We start from the raw sequence: 22,225 nt of genomic DNA, 5'->3' as shown, positions 1-22,225 counted from the left end.
GTCTGTGAGCTGGCAGTATCGGGATGTGTGTGTAGGCATCCTTCAAGTCCAGAGAGCATAGCCAATCGTTTTGCTGAATCATGGGGAGAAGGGTGCCCAGGGAAAGCATCCTGAACTTTTCTTTTACGAGATATTTGTTCAGGGCCCTTAGGTCTAGGATGGGACGCATCCCCCCTGTTTTCTTTTCCACAAGGAAGTACCTGGAATAGAATCCCAGCCCTTCTTGCCCGGATGGCACGGGCTCGACCGCATTGGCGCTGAGAAGGGCGGAGAGTTCCTCTGCAAGTACCTTCTTGTGCTGGAAGCTGTAAGACTGAGCTCCCGGTGGACAATTTGGAGGTTCTGAGGCCAAATTGAGGGTGTATCCCTGCCGGACTATTTGCAGAACCCACTGATCGGAGGTTATGAGAGGCCACCTTTGGTGAAAAGCTTTCAACCTCCCCCCGACTGGCAGGTCGCCCGGCACGGACACTTGGATGTCGGCTATGCTCTGCTGGAGCCAGTCAAAAGCTCGCCCCTTGCTTTTGCTGGGGAGCCGCGGGGCCTTGCTGAGGCGCACGCTGCTGACGAGAGCGAGCGCGCTGGGGCTTAGCCTGGGCCACAGGCTGTCGGGAAGGAGGATTGTACCTACGCTTGCCAGAAGTATAGGGAACAGTCTTCCTTCCCCCGAAAAATCGTCTACCTGTAGAGGTAGAAGCTGAAGGCTGCCGGCGGGCGAACTTGTCGAATGCGGTGTCCCGCTGGTGGAGAGACTCTACCACCTGTTCGACTTTTTCGCCAAAAATGTTGTCCGCACGGCAAGGCGAGTCCGCAATCCGCTGCTGGAGTCTATTCTCCATGTCGGCGGCACGCAGCCATGAGAGCCTGCGCATCACCACACCTTGAGCAGCGGCCCTGGACGCAACATCAAAAGTGTCATAAACTCCTCTGGCCAGGAATTTTCTGCACGCCTTCAGCTGCCTGACCACCCCCTGAAAAGGCTTGGCTTGCTCAGGGGGAAGAGCATCAACCAAGCCCGCCAACTGCCGCACATTGTTCCGCATGTGGATGCTCGTGTAGAGCTGGTAAGACTGGATCTTGGACACGAGCATAGAGGAATGGTAGGCCTTCCTCCCAAAGGAGTCTAAGGTTCTAGCGTCTTTGCCCGGGGGCGCCGAAGCATGTTCCCTAGAACTCTTAGCCTTCTTTAGGGCCAGATCCACAACTCCAGAATCATGAGGCAACTGCGTGCGCATCAGCTCTGGGTCCCCATGGATCCGGTACTGGGACTCGATCTTCTTGGGGATGTGGGGGTTAGTTAATGGTTTTGTCCAGTTCGCAAGCAATGTCTTCTTTAGGACATGGTGCAAGGGAACAGTGGACGCTTCCTTAGGTGGAGAAGGATAGTCCAGGAGCTCAAACATTTCAGCCCTGGGCTCGTCCTCCACAACCACCGGGAAGGGGATGGCCGTAGACATCTCCCGGACAAAGGAGGCAAAAGACAGACTCTCGGGAGGAGAAAGCTGTCTCTCAGGAGAGGGAGTGGGATCAGACGGAAGACCCTCAGACTCCTCGTCAGAGAAATATCTGGGATCTTCCTCTTCCTCCCACGAGGCCTCACCCTCGGTGTCAGACACAAGTTCACGGACCTGTGTCTGCAACCTCGCCCTGCTCGACTCTGTGGAGCCACGTCCACGATGGGGGCGTCGAGAGGTAGACTCCCTGGCCCGCATCGGCGAAGCTCCCTCCGCCGACGTAGTCGGGGAGCCTTCCTGGAGGTGGCCGCGGTCGGCACCGCACGCGGTACCGACGTCGGGGACGTCAACCTGGGGCGATGGGCCAGCCGGCGCCACGCTCGACGGTACCGGAGGCGCAAGCACCGCCGGTACCGGAGGGGTAGGGCGCAACAGCTCTCCCAGAATCTCTGGAGAACGGCCCGGAGGCTCTCGTTTAGAGTGGCTGCAGAGAAAGGCTGAGAGGTCGATGCAGGCGTCGACGTCAGAACCTGTTCCGGGCGTGGAGGCTGTTCCGGGCTGTCCAGAGCGGAGCGCATCGACACCTCCTGAACAGAGGGTGAGCGGTCCTCTCGGTGCCGATGCCTGCTGGGTGCCGAATCCCTCGGCAACCCAGAGCTCTCGGTGCCGACACGGGGAGGAGACCGGTGTCGTGCTTCTTCGATTTCTTCCGAAGCATGTCACCGGAGCTCCCCGGCACCGACGAGGAGGACGTCGAATCCATCCGTCGCTTCCTCGGGGCCGAGACTGAAGAAGGTCGATCTCGGGGGGGCTGTACCGCAGGAGCCCTCAGGGTAGGAGGAGACCCACCCGAGGGCTCACCGCCACCAGCAGGGGAATGGACAGCCCTCACCTGCACTCCACCCGATGCACCACCGTCCGACGACATCAGCAGACGAGGTCCTGGTACCACCGACGTCGATGCAGCTATCCGATGTCTCGGCGCCGATGCAGAGGCCCGATGCCTCGATGCACTCGATGCAGGGGCGGCCGAGGAAGATGGTCTGGACGCTGACGACGTCGATGCACTCGAAGATCCCGGTGCCGATGCCGACGAAGAGCCCGAGAACAACACGTTCCACTGGGCTAGTCTCGCTACCTGAGTCCGCCTTTGAAGCAGGGAACACAGACTACAGTTCTGAGGGCGGTGCTCGGCCCCCAGACACTGAAGACACGACGAGTGTCGATCAGTGAGCGAGATAACCCGGGCGCACTGGGTGCACTTCTTGAAGCCGCTGGAAGGCTTCGATGTCATGGGCGGAAAAATCACGCCGGCGAAATCAAAAGCCGAAATGGCGAAATTTGGAGCACCAAAATTTAGAGGGAGAAAAAATTCTCGACCGAGGCCGAAAAGAGGCCTACCCCGACGACGAAAGAAAACTTACCGGGGCAAAAAAGCTGGAAGTACGGGGAGGATTTACACGAAACCCGGCGAGGGGTTTCCGGAGCACTTCCCGACTAGGACAAAGCTTTCCCGAAGGAAAAAAACACGTTCAAACAAATTGGACGCGCGAGGTCGACTTTCCGGGGCTCGACACGGCGAAAACACGACCGTACCGAGTGCGGACAAAAGAAGACTGGCCGGCTCGAGCCGGTTTCGGGCGGGAAGACGGCCGCGCATGCGCGGTGCGCGCGGGCGCGCGAGGGCTAGCAAAGGACTTTGCTAGTGAAGTTTCCGATTGGAGGGGCTGCCGTGGACGTCACCCATCAGTGAGAACAAGCAGCCTGCTTGTCCTCGGAGAATAACAGCATTAGTTAGTAGGTATGTAAAAAGACAGACAAGAGAAAAAGTCAAAAAGAGAAGAGGCAGATGAACTGTAGCTACGAGTACATATAGATAGAAAACAGAAGACAGGATCAATGACAAACATACAGGGGAAGAACTAAAGAAGGCAGGCAAGAAAAGAAACTGACAAATGAAAGAAAACTCTTGAAAAGGAGTTAGAAGACAAGAGAAAAGCAAAGGGGAGCATAGGGAAATGAAGTATCCATACAACAGAGAAGAAAAACATTTTAATTGTAAATGCAGTGATCGACATACGCCATCTTTGGGTATATATAATTCTCGTTATCTTTACATTTTGTTCTGTACAGAAGGTACTTGATTTCTATTTCTCTAATGCAGTACTGGTAAAGTGACTTGTTACTTCTTCAATTAAATAAAAATTGTAGACAACATTTAATGATTTGTGGCCACTTTTTCTGTATTCAATAACAGCATGTTGCATGCCATGTGTGACACAGTTGAGGCATTCTGCAAACATGTAGATTCTTTGAAGCGATCCACACTAATATAGCTTGTTCTGCATCCCAAAAGGATGCTCACTGGTATTCTGCGGCCTGTTGCTATATTTACATTGCTGCATTTTCACAGGCAGTGTCTATGCTCTGAGTTTTGGGAGCTAATTCTGTGATGGTATGGTAGGTTTACAATACAGGGTCTTGAGCAACTTTTTTTTTTTTTTTTTTTTAAGGGTTTTGTGCTATATTAGAGTGTCTGCAAGTAGAGTGGGAAAGTGCGGGGTACAAATGTAACAAAAAAAATTGTGTGAGCTGCTGTTACTGAAATGACAGCAGATTTTGGACGTTTCATATATATAAAAAATTATGCTGTCCTATTATTTTTACAAGATAATTCTTGAGGTAGGGGAGGAAAAGCGATCGCTATTGGTTTCATTTTTAAACATGTATCTAAAGTACTTATCAATACTTACAGCAACATGCAGTAATCCTGCCTCATCAGTTTCCATCATGGCATAAAGAGCAGTTTTTGTCTCAGATTGCCAGTGCTATTCCTCTACTAAGGTAGGCCCATGCCCCAGATCTTTTTAGGTATATAAAGATACTATGAAGGGCTACATTCTTCTGTTGACCAATCAACAAAGCTTTAAGCGAGGTAAATGCCCTGTGTGTCTTCCCCTGTTACAGTTTGCCACACCCACAGCATGGGGATGAACAAACACAGAATGCAAGAAAAAAAATTATTTTTTTAAAAACTTACTTCAACTATGTGGTAGTTCAAAGGAATCTTGCTCTTCCCTGGATAACTCAATAGTTGTGCAGCACTGTTGAAAAAAAAGAAAAGAAATAAAAGTACATTAAAAACCATGCATTTATAGAAACCTTCCAGCATACCTATAATTCACTGTTCACATAAGACTGCAGCCTAGGTCCCAAGTTCTAGTTAGACCCCAATGAAGTATCTTTAAAAAAAAAAAAAAAAAAGTCCAAATACCATACTATGGAAAGGAAGGCTTGTAATCTTACCAGCTTTTTCGTTCTTTCCAATGTGACTTGATGATGCAATGCAAATTTTCTTCTATCACAAATCTCTCAACAGAATGACTGCCTGGCATAACAGGGCCCTAGTTAGAAAGGGAAAATGCATTTATATATTTCAAAAGAAATCATGTCAGGGTTCCTCATATTACAGAATGCTTTGAACACATGAAAAATGACTCAGAATAACAGCTAATAAAGTCAACTAACTTACCTGTAGCTGGTGTTTATTGTGGGCAGTAGGATACAAGTCCTCACAAGAGTCTTCCTCCAACAAATTCAGCACAGAGAATGTTTTCACAGCTCAGAATAGGCTGGAAGCTTCTGAAGTCTCTTATTGTATGTGCACCATTTCTCGCTAATGGCTGATGTGGGACTTCAGTCAATCTCTTATGTAGCTCAGAGCAGAAAACAGCTCCGAGGAACATGCAAAGACTTGTATCCTGCTGTCCATGAACACCATCTACTTTAGGTAAGTAATAGTTCAGGGCAGAATTAACCGTTTGGTGGGCGCCTTGCCAAACAAACACATTTAGACCCCTATCATGATATAAAAAATTTTAAGATTCCCACAAAAGGGGTCAAGTGTCGTTCTGACTTCAGAGAAAAACTCAGAAAATAGGTAGAATAGGCGAACTTCTGCTGGAAGCTGTGGGTCAGTTCTTCCACTCCTCTCCCCTTTCTGCCAACAGCTATTTTATCAGAGCAAAAATCTGCCTTAGGAACCACTGCAACTGCACATCCGAGCAGGCTTCTCCTAAACAATTGCGCCCTAAGCACATGCCTACTTTGCCTATGCTTTAATCCTGCCCTACTTGGGTTTTCTCAGAGACAAATGTGCAACTTTCTTCAAATCAATCACCTTACTTTCTAATTCTTCCTACTTTCTTACTCATCTATATGTTACAACTTTGCCTTACCCTTCACTACCAATTATAATGTTCTAGTACATATTGTGCTGTCATTGCAAGTAGTATACCATGCCATACTTTGTATTGTTGTTCAAATATTTTTACTGCTCTAATTGCCTCCTGTTCATGTTTGATCTATTCTTACTGTATATCGCCTTGAGTGAATTCCTTCAAAAAGGCAGTAAATAAATCCTAATAAATAAATAATATTTTCTTCAAGAATGGACTCCCTAGCTAAAGGCTGCTTTCAGCATAAAAAGGGGGAGGGGAAAAAGTAGAAAAAGGTACTGCAACAGATAGACATACAACATACTTTGGAGGCAACTTGCCTTTTGAAAACTTGTAAATCGTTCTTTTTTGAAAGGCATCCTGGAAATTAAAAATAAAAAAAGTTTGGCCTGGGGGAGAGGAGGAGGAGTTAGATTCTAGTCCACAAACAGATTCTGGAAGCATCATTGTCGCATCATGAGGGTTTGGGGGTTTTTTTTTGTTCGACAATTTATTAGAAATTTAAGCAACACAGGGACCCTTTTAGCAAAACTTTAGTAAAAAAGTGAACAAATGCTTTCCTTGCTGAACCTGACAAGTCTAATCCTGCCTATTAATGAATGTCCTTGTCCAGATGACCGAAGTTGTCTAGCATGTCTAGCCTATCTTGTAAATACGGGAAAGGACAGGGAACTGAGAATAATATACGCCCTTAGCTTACATACCCCTGGATCTTTGGCCACACAGACATAATGTGGGCCAGCTCCAAGCAGAGTTCCTTATTCTCATCAATCTTTTATAATAGACAGATACCTTACTGAAATTGTTGAAGTTGTTGTTGAACTTTGCTCTGATTCTCCAATAACCTGCTGATAGCAGAATATTATCCATAGCTTGTGTCTTATAATCTATAATGTGAAACTGTTCATCTGTTAACCTATGATTTAATAAAAGTGCTTAGGAAGCTGAGCTAGTCAGGTGTCATTTCGCTGAGGTTAAGTGAAGGCTGTGACTGCTCCCAGAAGCTTTTGCCATTTTCTAGTAATTTGTGTGCGATTTATTCTTCCCCTTGGTCATTAAGGGACAGGAAGTTAAGAAAGGGGTGGGGTTCTCAAACAAACAATTGTATGCTCACTAGGGACAGAGAAAGTCCTTGCATATAATATGTATAGGGCTATATATATCTAGTAGCAATATAGAAACTATAAGAAATGATAAGGTGAACCCGAATGGAGTCGGTTTTCATCATAGTAACAGAGGCATATTTTCAAAGCATTTAGACTTACAAAATTTCATAGTAACCTATGGAGCTTTGTAGGTCTAAGAGCTTTGAAAATGAGCCTTATAGTAACATAGCAGATGACAGCAGATAAGACCTGTAAGGTCTATCCACTCTGCCCAACAGATAAACTCACAGCATAAGGTATGATGTGATACTACATATGTATACTTGAACTTGATTTGTCTTTGCCATTTTCAGGGCACAGACCATAGAAGTCTGCCTGGAACTGGCCTTGCTCTCCAACTTCTGAAGTTATCGAAGCTCCACTCCAGATCATCCAAATCCATACAACCACAATCAGGGCATAGACCGTAGAAGTCTTCTGTATAACAGTTGCACACAACACTTTACCGATACTGAAAACATGTACTACTCCTACACTTCCCACATACAGAACTGTCAGAGGTGCAAAAGCTGGCTGTGCCACCACCAAGAGAGTAAATAACCCCTTTTGTGAATGAAGCTCCAGGCATCAGGATCATCAGATGGTAAGACTATTCCTTTGTGTTTACATCTGTATATCACTGCCTGAGTATCCATCTACCAAGCATTTGAAAGTTCAAGAAAATTAAACCAACTCCTCCAGGCATTTGGTCTTTTTACTTTCCTATTTTTATTGTAGTATTTTTCTGTTTTCTTTGAAGTTATGTGATTACTGTAAATTGCCTTAAGGAGGACCTCTAAAGTAGTATATCAAGTTTTTAATAAACTATAAACCTGACCGATGTTAAATGAATGCAAGCAAATTTTGTGTTGGACAGGAAAAACTATAAACCTGACCGATGTTAAATGAATGTAAGCAAATTTTGTGTTGGACAGGAAAAAGTATCTAAAACCTGTCACCGCAGATGACAAATCTTTTCCATTTAAAAACATAAGACCACCTCCTAGTGGAGTCTCTCAAACAGAATTATTTGCAGCACTGACACACTGAAGGGCAGAACCAGGGTAGCCAAGTTTACCCTCAACATCTAAAATGTAAAGTCAAGGGATTTGATGTTGGGGTATTCCCTGTGCCTGCATACTCTCCCTCAACAGGTGCACCAAAGGATGTGGGGGATCCCTTGTTCCTTAAGTCTTTTTATAGAAAGCTCCAGAAGAGGAAAGAAGAATTAGATCTTACCTGCTAATTTTCTTTCCTTTAGTTGAAACGATCAATCCAGGACTTGCGGATTATGCCTATCTGCCAGAAGGCAGTGATAAAGGACTATGAAGCTGTGCACTAATTTAATTTAACTTTGACATTTATAGTCTGCTTAACCTTTAAGTTCTAGGCGGAGGACAAATCCAATGAATGCAATGATAGTACATTGAAACTCAACCAAAAAAAAAATTGTTACATAGGAACAAAGGTAAATATTTTTATATGAAACATAGGTGAATAACATTACAATTAAAATGAAATGTGTATGTGTTAAACCAGGAAGCTGAAAGATAATTATGGGATTAATTTTCAAAGCTCAAATCATTACTTTGAGATGTTTGATTGTGTCTTTATATTGATTCCCTCAGGAGGTCTTTGAGTGCATTTCTTAAGTTTGCGTTGTTCCTAGGTTGTGGTCATTTGTGGTCCACAGTGTTTGTGGAAAAAGCCATGGCTTTAATTTTCTACAGAAGACCAGGTAGTTTGGTATTCAACAGCTTTATTGGTAGTGTGTTCCATAATTATGTTCCCTTGCCTATTAGAGTTGAACTGGGTGTTCTTTTGAGGCGTGTTCTCTCCACTTTCCTCTACCAATTAGTTTGGCTGCTGCATTTTGAAATATTTGTAACTTCCCTATTAGCTTGTCTGGTAGTCCTAGATACATTATACTGCAGTAGTCTAGGGCTGTTATGACTAAAGCTTAGACTGGTCTGGAAGCGTTTTACATCCAATAGATGTTTAATATGGTGGAGACGTTTGAGTTTGTAGAAGCATTTGTTTACTACCTTGTTTATTTGCACTGACATGGTTAGTTGGGGAATCTATCCAGACCCCTCTTTTTTTTATAGCGATTGTGGATCCTGCTATCTTGGGAAGAAGGGTTGGTGGGTTGTGTTCCTCCTTTCCTAACCATAGTATGTTGGTCTTCTCCGGGTTTACCTTTAGACTCATTCACAGAACCATGTAAACAATGCGTCGAAGATCTCATTCATCAGTGAGTAGGCTGATTGTAAATCAGACTATGGGAAAAAGAAAATGTCATCATCAGCATAGGAGAAATATCTGACCCTGAATGGCTAATAGGCAACAAGGACCTGGGTCAGGTCACCCTCAGACTTGTTGGAACCTGAATTTGGAAGCACTTTCCCAAAAAGAATGCCACAAGACTTTCATGTGGCTTCTCAAGTCACAAAGGACACCAGCCAATCACTTGTCACAATCTTATCAAACCACCCAAGATAGTACCAGAATGATGTAAAAGACGGACATCTCCAGCTAAAAAAATAAACCTTTTATCCGATATCTACTCTTCAGCTGTCCCTTCTACTCTCACTAATGGACCATCATTGGATCACCACCAAACACTGCCCTATTCCTGCCAAGTTCTGCAAACACATGCGAGTAACAAAAGGTAACACTACTGTATCTAGGGAGGTGTGTGTGTTTTAACTACTGTCCAATTAGTGTATATTATGGCAGTTTTAAACTGCCCTTTAGCTTGTTATTCTGTAATAGTCTCTGCTTTATTCAGCTGTGAATAGTTTTTATTTCTTCCTGTGAATAAAAATCTATTATTTTTATCAGTGTCATGCTTCCAGTTTAGTAATCCTATATAATAATTCTCACCACCGATGTTCTAAAGTAGCTGCCTGTGTCCGTGGCTCCTGCAGCTGCTGAGCTAGGCTCCGTAGCCAGGCTGACGTCACTGACAGCTGATTCCCAGGGAGGGGGAGGAGTAGGGAAACCCTGCCTGGGAATCAGCTGTCAGTGCGCCGCTCCCTGCAACAGGACAAGCGCGGCACCGCAGACAAAACCCCCCTCTCGGCGCATCACCCAAGCCCCTTCCCCCCCCCCCCCCCAAGCACATCAACACCCCCCCCCCCCGGGCCACATCAACCCCCTCGCACCCCCCCCCGCACAATACGTCACTAACCCACTCACAGCACCCCTCTCACTTCCACTCCCCGTAGGCTTCATAATCGCCCATGGTAACGCGACATCACAAGAAGGGACCAAGCACAGGACAGAAAGTAATTTCCTACTTCAGCACCGCAAGATACATTGCCCCCCCCCCCACTAACGAAAGTCGGAAGCGCAATTTCCCCAAGAGAAGCCTGCTTACTCTGCCGAGGGCTTTCCCAGCATTCCCCGGCACCGGGACACAAGTTTGTCAACTGCCCGTCCACCACCCACGAGGTCGCCACCGCTCCCCCCTCCACGAGGTCGCCGCAGCCACTGCTCCGCCCTCCACCCCCCCCCCCCCCAAAGTTCGCAACCCAGGCCCTGCCACTTTCTCTCCAGGCCCGCCCACCAAACACAGACCTGCAAAGTCCAGCCGCTAGAAAAACAGCTGTGCAGCCGCTTCTCTCGCCTCTCATGTCACTGCCCCCGGAGGAGCACAGCGCGACAATTTCCTTGATATAAGTCTCTATGATAAATGGACATACATCTTGAACATCTCTTATACCATAGACGTCATTGATCGGCGTATAAGGAATTTTTTAAGCATTCAATTTTTCAAGCATTTTATTAAGACCATATTATACCGACTACAAATTAACATATATGTATGACTAATTACAGTTTTAGATTCTAGCACGTTTATTTATTATTTGTTATTTTTTTATGAGTATACCACAGATTTTACATGTAATACTGATGACTGTTATTCTTCAACGTGCTGGATAGATTTTATCATTGTTTTATGCTTGTTTTTATATGTTATGGATATTACACTATAATACGATTTATACAATTTATATGTAATATTTATTTTGGTTGGCAGACTTTTCAAAAATCTAGATATGATTTTTAATTTTGAAATTTAAGTTTTTTAATTAAATATAATTGTATACTAATATGTTGGTTAATTTATATGATCCACATATTCATGTATGTTATATATATATATATATATATATATATAACGCTTTAGTCTATTATCAAGGTGTCTTTTTAATATTATGTTTTATTATCATGGTTCAAATCCCACTGCTGTTTCTTGTGATCTTGGGCAAGTCACTTAACCCTCCATTGCCTCAGATGTAAACTTAGATTGTGAGCCCTCCTGGGACAGAGAAATATCCAGTGTACCTGAATGTAACTCACCTTGAGCTACTACTGAAAAAGGTGTGAGCAAAATCTAAATAAATAAAATGGTGTTAATGTGTTATCAGCCGAGTCTTTGATTTTGGTTTTTATATAATTTGTCTTTTTACTTAATGTGTCATATTGATTTTATTATTGTTTTATTTATTTTGTAGCCCCTGATGCAGCCCTGTTGGGCGAAACACGGCCTGTGTCAGGTATGTTTTTTTTAGATGATATTCTTTCAATAAAGTTATATTTTAGATTTCCATCGATCTGCTTTGTTGTTTTCCATCTGTATTACATAGGACAAACTAAAAGGAAATTAAAACAAAGACTAGCGGAACACACCAGCAACATTAAACATTCAAAAACTGAAGCTCCGCTTGTGTCTCATTAGTTGTCTGTAGGACACACAGTGGATGACCTAAAGTCTGTGGTCCTTCTACAAATAATACCTGAGAGGGGTGGAAATGTATCAGATATTTTGCAGATGAAAGAGCAGCGGTTCATTTTCCAGTGGAACACTGTGGTTCCTAAACGGCTGAATTTAGAAGTAGAATGGTGAACTGTTTGAGCGGTATTTAAGCGAACACTTACGGGGTTTGCAGTAACATGGAAGTGCTGAATTGAGCAGTGTCTCATGACGCAAGTTTGTATCATGCAGTTTGTGGTTTAGATTTCATTTAGCAGCATTATTTAAATTGCCAGTTAGTAGGGATATATGTTTTTCTTTGATGAAACAGCTGGTGAAATGAAGTCCTGCAAGGGGAGTGCAGTTGAAGATTACACTATATTGTTACTTTTAAGCTCAGACATTTGCACATCTATTGGCATTGGATCCCCAGTTTTCTTTTGTGATATGGTATGGTGGTGGAGATATAACAAGGCTGGCAGAATATTGAACAGGAGTGGAAATGCTTCCCTGCTGTGATACAGAAAGAGATTTAAAAAGCGAACTACGGCCGGCTGGCCTGGTGCTATGCAGAGGGGGAAGCTAAGTGACATTTATTCACGTTCAAGGGACATTAACTAAATTGTGGTTTGGCCAGTTTACAGAGCAAATTAAGCTACTGTAAAAATATTGATTTATAATCTGTGAGATCCTGTGTGTGAGTGGCTGGTGACGAATGACATTTTTAATATATTTATGTTAAATGGCTTGTAATAAATAAAAAATATTTGATATGCACATCTAGAGTTTAGTTAATGGGATTACATTTTAACTACACAAAGACTCCAGTATTTTTTCTTTATCACAAAAACATTTTATCGTATTGCAATGCCCGCTAACCTCACTAGCACTGCTGCCTACTATTAAAACCTCACACATTCACTCCTCCGCTCACCTTGCACACCTGTATTTAATTTAAATACAAACAGTTGATTTTACATTTTAAACTGCATACTTATACTGTTTCGTATTGTGCTTATGTTTTGCCATGCTTATACATTATATCATACTCAAATAATCAAAACTCAGTCCTGCAAGCAAAATGGTCCTTTTCCTACAAACGCCACGCCTTCCGCATGGACGCAGTGAAAATGTTTCCACATAAACGCTGGATGACTGTTCTTCATTGACAAACTCTGTATGTCCGTTAAACCTCCGTTGGCTGTTCAAATACGCCACCTCCAGTCATTAGTATGCATCACAATACAGGTGCTGTGTGCTCGGTGACTAACTCAACAGTCCACCATATCTGTTTCATGTTATGCCGGCTCCTCAATGCAGGACCGCATTTCACAAATCTTCCTCAGAAGGAACCACCATCAAATTTGTTCTACACCTCCAGTGGCTGCATGCCAGATTGAAACTCCCTTAGGGCTGAGCCACAGACATGAAGAACAGTCATCCAGCGTTTATGTGGAAACGTTTTCACTGCGTCCATGTGGAAGGCGTGGCGTTTGTAGGAAAAGGACCATTTTGCTGGCAGGACTGAGTTTTGATTATTTGAGTATGATATAATGTATAAGCATGGCAAAACATATGCACAATATGAAACAGTATAAGTATGCAGTTTAAAATGTAAAATCAACTGTTTTGTATTTAAATTAAATACAGGTGTGCAAGGTGAGCGGAGGAGTGAATGTGTGAGGTTTTAATAGTAGGCAGCAGTGCTAGTGAGGTTAGCGGGCATTGCAATACAATAAAATGTTTTTGTGATAAAGAAAAAATACTGGAGTCTTTGTGTAGTCGATATTAAAAGTGACTCTGGAATTAAAAGAGTTATCCCCTGATTAGTAATTTTGGTATTAAATTTTAACTGCCAGACCCTTGACCATTCTTCCAACTTCTTAATAGTTTCTACTCCCTCCAGGGTATCCACTCTATTGGCCATCTTCACGTCATCCGCAAAAAGGCAAACTTTTCCTTCTAACCCTTCAGCAATGTCTCTTGCAAATATATTAAAACAGAATTAACCCAGCATCAACCCAAGGCACTCCACTACTCACCTTCCTTTCCTCCGAGCAGATTCCATCTACCACCACCCTCTGCCGCCCGTCAGTCAATCCAGTTCACCACTTTGGGTCCCAAGTTCAGTCCTGTCAGCTTATTCATGAGTCTTCTGTGAGGGTCAAAGGCTTTGCTGACATTCAAGTAGATAACATCTAAGCGCATGTTCTTTATCCAGTTCTTTGGTCACCCAGTCAAATAAGTCACTCAGATTCATTTGGCAGAATTTTACTTTGGAAAAGCCATGTTGCCTCGGATCCTGTAACCTGTTGGCTTCTAGAAAGTTAACTATCCTTTCCTTCAGCAGTGATTCCATTATTTTTCCTACCACCAACGTGAAGCTTACTGGCCTATAGTTTCCCCAATTCTTCCCTATCTCCGCTTTTGTGAAGGTCAAAGGCAGCTGAGAGATCCAAAGAAACCAGAAGTGACTGAGCCCTTATCTAGGTTGCTATGTATTTCACTAACCAGGGATGCTGTTATGGTCTCTGTACCATGTCCTGAGTGGACGCCAGATTGCTAGGGTGCTGAATATTCATAGCCTTCACATGGGAAAGAAGTTGCTGGAATATCAATATTTCTGTGAGTTTAGATTAGAAAGGTAAAGTCAAAACCAGGTGATAGTTTTGAAGGTAAGAAGGCACTGAGTGTAGTTTTTTTCAGAATTGGGCTGTTTTCCAGGACTGGGGTAGAATCCCTAAGGATAACCTAGAGCAGATAATTGATGCCCCCCAATATTCAAAGCTATTTAACATGCCAGACACGGCCACTGACTGGTTAAATATTGCCAGTTAGTGCCTAATGCATAACCAGCTATATTGCGCCACTTACCCGATTAGGAAACACTATTCAGCACCTAATCAGATAAGATTAGCAGTCAAATAGGACCACATAACCAGCAGTCTTATCTTTAACAGCTAAAAAGTTAACCAGTTAGCAATGAATATCGGCATAATAGGTTAACTTTTTAGCAGTTAAATAAAACACCAAATATTCAATGCTGGTCACCGGAAATGGCCCGGAATGAAATATCCATGTTTAACACTGGTGGCAGACAGCAAAAACACTGGCCATCAAATCAATATCAGGCCCATGGATAATAGGTAAAAGATCTAGAGATAACATGTTTAGCCAACTTAGGGAAATGTGGTCAAGACAAGATGGAGATGTTCATTGTATTAAAAAAAAAAAGTTTGTGAAGGGAATCAAAAGTAGGGAGACTGAATAAAGTCCACTGAGTCAAGAAGGGGGGGGGGGGGGGGGGGGGGGGGGACAGACGACAGTCGCCAAGGGATTCTAAAAGGTTAAAAAGGTGACAAACCAGAACCCTGCAGCACTCCACATGAAAGAGCTTTTGTGGTTGAGGCAGCGGTAGCAGTGACAAATTCGCAAGTTCGATCCTTCAAGAATGATTCAAACCACTGAAAAACAGTAGCTCGACAGACCATATGAGACAAGGAAAGAGAGCAATAGGGAATGATCAATAAGATCAAAGGCAGCCAAGAGATCTAAAGATACTGCAAGAGCAATGTAACCTTGATCTAGCTTAGAACGTATCTCACCAAGAACTGAGGCTAATACAGTCTCTGTACTGCATCCAGGTCTAAAACCAGACTGGCATGGATGAAAAGCCAATATTCTGTCTGTAAACTGATTTAAGTTGAAGAAAAACAACCTTCTCTACAATCTTAGAGAAAACAGACTGGCTACAGGATGACAGTAGGCAGGGATAGATGGATCCAAAGGTTGTTTTTTTGTTTTTTTTTAAATAGGTCAAATAACTACAAACTTCCATTGAGGGGGAAGACAGCCCGAGGTGAGCCTAAGATTAACTTGAGAAAGAACAAGAGAAAGCAACTCAAGGTTAGTCATAAAGAACTTAAGAATAGCCATACTGGGTCAGACCAATTGTCCATCTAGCCCAGTATCCTGTTTCCAACAGTTGCCAAGCCAGGTCACAAGTACGTGGCAGAAACCCAAATCGTGGCAACATAACTTAACTCTTCTCCTTGATTCCCTTATGTGTGTCTGTCACACATGAACCTCACCCAATATCACTATGTATTTCTCATACCGGAATTAGCGATCGCCATCACAGTACTATGTAAGCCACATTGAGCCTGCAAATAGGTGGGAAAATGTGGGATACAAATGCAACAAATAAATAAATTCCATGTTACCAATCCCAGGGCAAGGAGTAGCTTCCCCATGTCTGTCTAAATAACACTGTCTGGACTTTTTCTTCCGGAACTTGTCCAAAACTTAAAAAATTCACTACAAATTATCCAAAGGGGGGAGAATCAAAACTGTAGAGCACATACAACAATAATTATAGAAAATTCTCCCAAAACTTGAAGCATATGAACTATTATTAAACTAATAATGTGGACAGGAGGAAAAAGCCTCAGGGATGACCTTTTACTAAGCTGCGGTAAAATGTGGCCTGCGGTAGTGTGGGAATGTTTATGGTGGGCGCTGGGCCATTTTTTACCACGACTGGGAAAAAGAACTTTATTTTTTCCTTTAATGGGGCCATAAATGGCTATGCGCTAAAAATAAAGTAGTATGCGTCTATTTACAACCTGAGCCCTTACCACCACTCAGTGATCTAGCATTAAGGGCTCATGTGTAACACGTGTGGTAATCGTGCAGTGCACACCAACGTGGCTGCACTGCTAATTACCGCTGGGAACGCCCCCTGCGGTAGAAAATAGAAAAATATTTTCTAACACTGGAATCAGAACACATCAACCTCAGAATTACTGCCAGGAGCCCGCACTACCCCAGCGGTAGTTCCAATTTGGTGCACATTACCCATACCGCATCTTAGTAAAAGGGTCCCTCAAAGAGCTCTAGACATGAACTGTATCTAGAGCTAAATACTCTTCATCATTAAAAAAAAAAAAAAAAAAAACTCATCTAATTGTTTAAATAAAAAACTTGAAAATGGACTACTTAGCTCAAAATAAGATAAGGTCCTCTTCTCACAATGCAAAAAGGCAAATCCACAACCAATGCCTTTTTTAAACCCAGATACACTAATCGCTGTTACCACATTTTCCAGCACTGAGTTGCAGAACTTAACTATTCGTTGAGTGAAAAAAATATTTCTTCCTATTTGTTTTAAAAGTATTTACCATTTATAACTAATCTGGTATCTTTATAGTCACATGAAACTAATTGATTGCCGAACAATGTGGCAACTGTTCCCCTCCCTGCTTCACCAAAGATAAAACACAAGTTCTGATCTATAAGCAAGTATCAGACAACACGACTCCCAGCTCATTTATATTCTTTTGCTCATTTTTCTTACCAATAAAACACACAAAAAAGTCATTTTGATATAAACACTCCCCTTGCCTTACCTTTTTCCTTAAGTCACTACTGTAGCAACAACGAAGTATAATAAACATTAGCAATATAGAATGAAAGAGATAACCCTTCCTGCTGAGAACAGATTGTATTTGTGTTATTAAACTAGTTTACGTAAGTTAATATTAAGAAGTTTCACATACCTCTGGAGCATCTGTGTAGTCAAAAAGCCTGAAGATAACCCTTGGCATGGGATACATGGAATCCTGTGTGTGTGGTGGCGGCGTAAAAGGAGGCAGATTGTGTTGTAGGGCTTCACAAAGGATGCTGTCAAACGCAAGATATGGACGTAAGATGTGTCTTTCCTGCCAGCGATCCTTTTTCATCTTCTGAATCTGAGCCCAAAGGCAGTCTAAATACTAAACCAAACAAGACTACTGTTAAAGTGCAGTCGTGACTACGTTGCTTTATTTAGTGAGTTTGATACCTTCTGTTTCTAGCACAAGCAGAATTGTCACATATTTATACTGCCATATTGAATGAGTATTCCACAAACCATAAGTACAATCTAAGCCAGAGGTTCTCAACCCAGTCCTTGGGACACACCTAGCCAGTCAGGTTTCCAGGATACCCACAATGAATATGCATGAGATAAATTTAAATACTATGGAGGAAGGACATGCAAATCTATCTAGCAGATTGCAATTATTAAAGCTATATATCAAACCAAGTCCATAAACAAAACCTACCTTGAACATATTATATGACAGATCTAAAAAAAACAACCAAATTGAATATTGAATGGGATAGTTCAAAAATGTTACACCAGAGTTCTTCAAACACATCAATCTTGATTCCTCAACCCCAGATGGATGTGGCATTCCCATGCATAGGATGAAGTGACCCTTTGAATTGTAGATCAAGTACACTATCTAAAGTTTCATAAGAACAAATGACTCCATGCACAAACTTGACCAGCAAGTAAACTCATCCAAACAAAAATATATGCAGGGTTCTCCTGCAATCACAATCTCTGCAGCACTGGCAATCTTGGTACATCAGCAGCATTCATCTAAGGCAGTGATGGTGAACCTATGGCACGCGTGCCAGAGAGGGCACGCAGAGCCCTCTCCCTTGGCACGCGCGCCATCGCCAGTCCGCCCACTCTCCCTCCCAGTTCGGCCTTCCTCCCGCCCTCCCTCCAACGCAATGAGCAACAGCCCGCCCGCCCGTCCTCCCTCCCTCCTTCCCTCCCTCCCAGCACCAGGAACCCCCCTCCTCCTAAAATTTAAAAAGCGTACCTCCTCAGTCGGGGTTAAGGCGGCGTGTGTCGGCAGCGGCAGCGAAGCACCTGTGCTTCGCTCGACGCGCCTTCGGCCTTCCCTGTCTCTCAAGCTCAAGAGCTTGAGAGACAGGGAAGGCTGAAGGCACGTCGAGCGAAGCACAGGCGCTTCGCTGCCGACGCACGCCGCCTTAACCCCGACTGAGGAGGTTGGAGGTACGCTTTTTAAATTTTAGGAGGAGGGGGGTTCCTGGTGCTGGGAGGGAGGGAGGGAGGGAGGGAGGGAGGATGGGCAGCCTGATGCTCGTTGGGTTGGAGGGAGGGCAGGAGGCCAGCCTGGTGCTGTCTGTGTGGGAGGGAGACCTGATGGTGGGTGCTGGGTGGGAGGGAGGCCTGGTGCTGGGTGCTGCCGGGTGCTGGGAGGTAGGGCAGGGGGGAGAGGAGGGCTGCTGGACATTTGTGGCTGGAGGGGAGAGGATGGTACCTGGACATGGATGGAGGGCAAGAAATGAAGAAGAAAGGAGGAAAGTAAAGAAATCAATGGAAAGGAAGCCCTGGAAACGGAGTTAAGAGAACAGATAGAGAGCAGCAGAATCAGCGACTAAAACCAATATGGATAGAAAAACAAAATCACCAGACAACAATGGTAGGAAAAATCATTTTATTTTCATTTTAGTGTTTGGAATATGTCGAATTGGAGAATTTACATCTGCTGTCTTATTTTGCACTGGACATACTGGAGCTGTAACAGCTTACAGAAATGATTTATAATGGAAGAAAATCATGTTATTTTTTTCTCCTACACTAGTATAATATTTTCAATGATGTCTGTTTATATGCGCCATGACTGGTGTAAGGGGTGTGGCTATCATAGGGGTGGAGTCATATGTGGTGACCCCGCCCATAATGAGTACCAGCACTTTGCGATAAATAATTCGGTTTTGGGTTGCTGTTTGGGCACTCGGTCTCTAAAAGGTTCGCCACCACTGATCTAAGGCATCAGAAGAAGTGTACGGAATCAACTATACCCAATTTTGCCACCATTCTGATCTGAAGAATAAAATGGCATAATGAAGTTGAAAAGGACTTTAGTTTGAGAGGAAAAAGTTATACATACTGAATACTCATGCATGTGTATGTATATGAGCAACGAAAAAGTTAGTTAAAAAAGTGATTAAAGTTTATTTTCCTGTTCAATTGGTCCTTCTTGTGGCGACTTCTCATCAGCAACAGTCACTTCCTCTTATTTTACATAAGCCAGTATCGCCTCAAAGACCTTGACCCCCTTCACTATGACTCATTTTCTCTGTTTTATCTAGTCTCAGTGCAGTTTCGGTGCAATTTCCTTCAGCATTTTCAAGCTGTCATAAAGGCTGATATGTACTGTTTCTTTCACATCTTTGGAGGGGGGTCATTCCTTAATTCCTCCAGTGGTCATCTGGTCATGTAGGTCAATTTTTATGGCTTAGTCATTATTAAAACAGGTCTAGCTAAAAAGTCTTAGTTTTAGTCCTAGACATTTTCTCTTTGTTTTGTTCCGTTATGGCAGAAAAACATCAAAGTGCTAGGAACACCCAGATCCCTTTGTGATCTGAACATGCCCCTTTGTGATCTGAACGCACTGCAAACAGCATAGAAAAACGTTTAGAAAATGTGTTTCGAAAATAGCTATTTGAATGTTTTGGAATACAAAATGTCCAAATGCTGCTTTTATGCCACTTTTTACATGTTTTTCTCTTTCGAAAATGAGCCCCACAGTGTATCAGGGTTCTTATAAAGCTTTTGACAGACTCCTGAGGAAATTAAAAAGCTATGAAATAGGAGGCATTATCCCACTGTAGACTAGGTACAGGTTGAAAGGTAGAAAACAGTAGGGTTAAATAGCCTATTCTTTCAATGGAAGAAAATGAACAGTGGAGTACCACAGGGATATATATTGGGACCGGCATGCTAACCCATTTATAAACATTCTGGAAATGGAAACAATGAGTAAACTGATCAAATCTGCAGATGACATCATTATTCAAAAATGCTAAAAATCATATGAAAACTGTGAGACACTGCAGGGTGACCTTGGGAGACTACAAGACTGGACAACCACATGGCAGATCAAATTTAATGTGGACAAGTGAAGCACATAGGGAAAAATAACCCAGAATTATAGCTACACAAATGCTAGGTTCCATATTAGGAGTCACAGCCATGGAAAATGATCTACATTATGGATTACACATTGAAATCATCTGTTCAGCGTGAAACAACAGCCATAAAAGAAAACAATGTTATGAGTTATTAGGAAAGGAAGACAAAATAAAATTAAGGATATCAAAATGCCTCATTGTTGCTCCACTGTGCAACTGCACCTTGAGACACTGTGTCACATTCTGGATGCCACATCTCAAAAAAATGGTATAGTGGAATGAGAGATGGGAACCAAATCAATATAGGAGATGGAATGATTCTCATATGAAGGCAGGTTAGAGGGGTTGGGGATCTTCAGCTTAGAGAAGAACCAGATAAGAGGAGATTTGACAGCTATCTATAAAACCCTGAGTGGAACAGACAAATGTGAATCAATTATTTACTCTTTCAAAAAGTACAAAGACTAGGGGACGTACTGTGAAGTTACAAAGCAGTACATTTAAAACAAATAGGAGAAAATACCTGTTCACTCACATAGTTAGGCTCGATGTGATAAAAACAATTAGAATAGCTGGGTTTTAAAAAAACAAAGATTTGTACAAATTCCAATATGCCGAAGAGATGTCAGTTTAAGGATGACAAGTAAGATATTTTCCAAGTTCTGGCTGGGTTCTTGGCTTTTTGTGGTTTTAAAATTGATTTTGCTTTTCAGATAGCAAGTGGGCAAGATGGACACTGCAATTCCTTTGATGAAGCTGGAGGGCGAAACGGGTCCCCGTTGGGAGTGCTAGAATGAAGTCAATTAAGTGCCTTATGAGCGTTTGGATATTTTAATTGTAAAATTGAAAATTATATATAAAAAATGCAAGCATGAAAAGTACAAATAAGGAGTTTTTTCTGACTAATGATTAATCAGCTGCCCATTGAGTGCTAAATTGTCTGTGCATCAGCACTGAGCACTAGGGGCTTCTGAGGTTTTTTCCTCCTAGTTTTATCATTATCATATAAGTACCACATAAGTACTAGAACAAGATTAGCATAGGCTTTTGTTAGAGGGAAAAGTTTATGAATCATTAAGGTACACCTGGGGAAAGAAAGAAAAAAAAAAAAAAAGAGAAGAGTGGGGGAAGAGAGGCTCTTTACAATCAATAAGGGAGACGTATATTTGTGGCTTCCTTTTTTAGATTACACCTGGGGAAAGTCATTGCTTAAACCTTGAGGATAAGTAACATGGAAACTGTCTACTTTATGGGATCCTAACAGGTACTTCTGATCTGGATTGGCCATACTTGGCTTAATGGACCTTTGGTCTGATCCAATAGGCCAAATCTTATGTCCTTATATTCATAATGAGTTGGTACTTGAATGACAGGTTATCTACGGTAAAATAAGATGTTTCATTTGCAATATCAATCTAACAGTTTCTCTGTTTTCTACTGGTAAAGGACATCAGTATCATGGTAACAAGGGTGTGAAATATTACCATAGTTCAGAAATCATCTGAAGTAAAATAAAGGAAGTGAAGAAATTGTTAAAAGGTACGAATTCAGAGTACTTTGACTAATGCTAACAGTGAAAGTGCTACTGGACATTTGTTTGAATCATGAATACTCCTGCAAAGTGATGTCTACAAACTTAGCAGCACTGCTGTCTGCCACAAGTGGGGAAGAATAAAAATTCCATAAGCCATGCTTCTTTCAAACCACTCCATATGTGTGTGTAACTGTCGTCTCTGTGTGTATCTGACTTAGAAGTGAGAGGGCAACTTTGCTCATGGTTTTCCACCTACACTTCCTAGTGCTCTGCCCCCCCACCACCACCCCCCACTGCCTTCCCATTGGCTTGAT

At 42.8% G+C, this 22,225-nt stretch overlaps 1 protein-coding gene across 1 annotated transcript in view; it reads right to left on the bottom strand.

Moving 5' to 3' along the window:
• NCBP1 (nuclear cap binding protein subunit 1) overlaps positions 1 to 22,225 on the bottom strand; it is a 293,702-nt gene that overhangs the window by 163,884 nt on the left and 107,593 nt on the right. The window contains exons 8-10 of the mRNA XM_030194457.1: positions 17,158 to 17,373; positions 4,761 to 4,858; positions 4,495 to 4,558 (exon numbers count right to left, since the gene is read on the bottom strand). Coding sequence (XP_030050317.1) covers positions 4,495 to 4,558; positions 4,761 to 4,858; positions 17,158 to 17,373 — 378 coding nt within the window. The remainder of the gene's footprint in view (positions 1 to 4,494; positions 4,559 to 4,760; positions 4,859 to 17,157; positions 17,374 to 22,225) is intronic.

The sequence above is a fragment of the Microcaecilia unicolor genome, chromosome 2, assembly GCF_901765095.1.
Source record: "Microcaecilia unicolor chromosome 2, aMicUni1.1, whole genome shotgun sequence".
Classification (NCBI taxonomy): Eukaryota; Metazoa; Chordata; class Amphibia; order Gymnophiona; family Siphonopidae; genus Microcaecilia; species Microcaecilia unicolor.
This window is presented reverse-complemented; position numbering and strand designations above follow the sequence as displayed.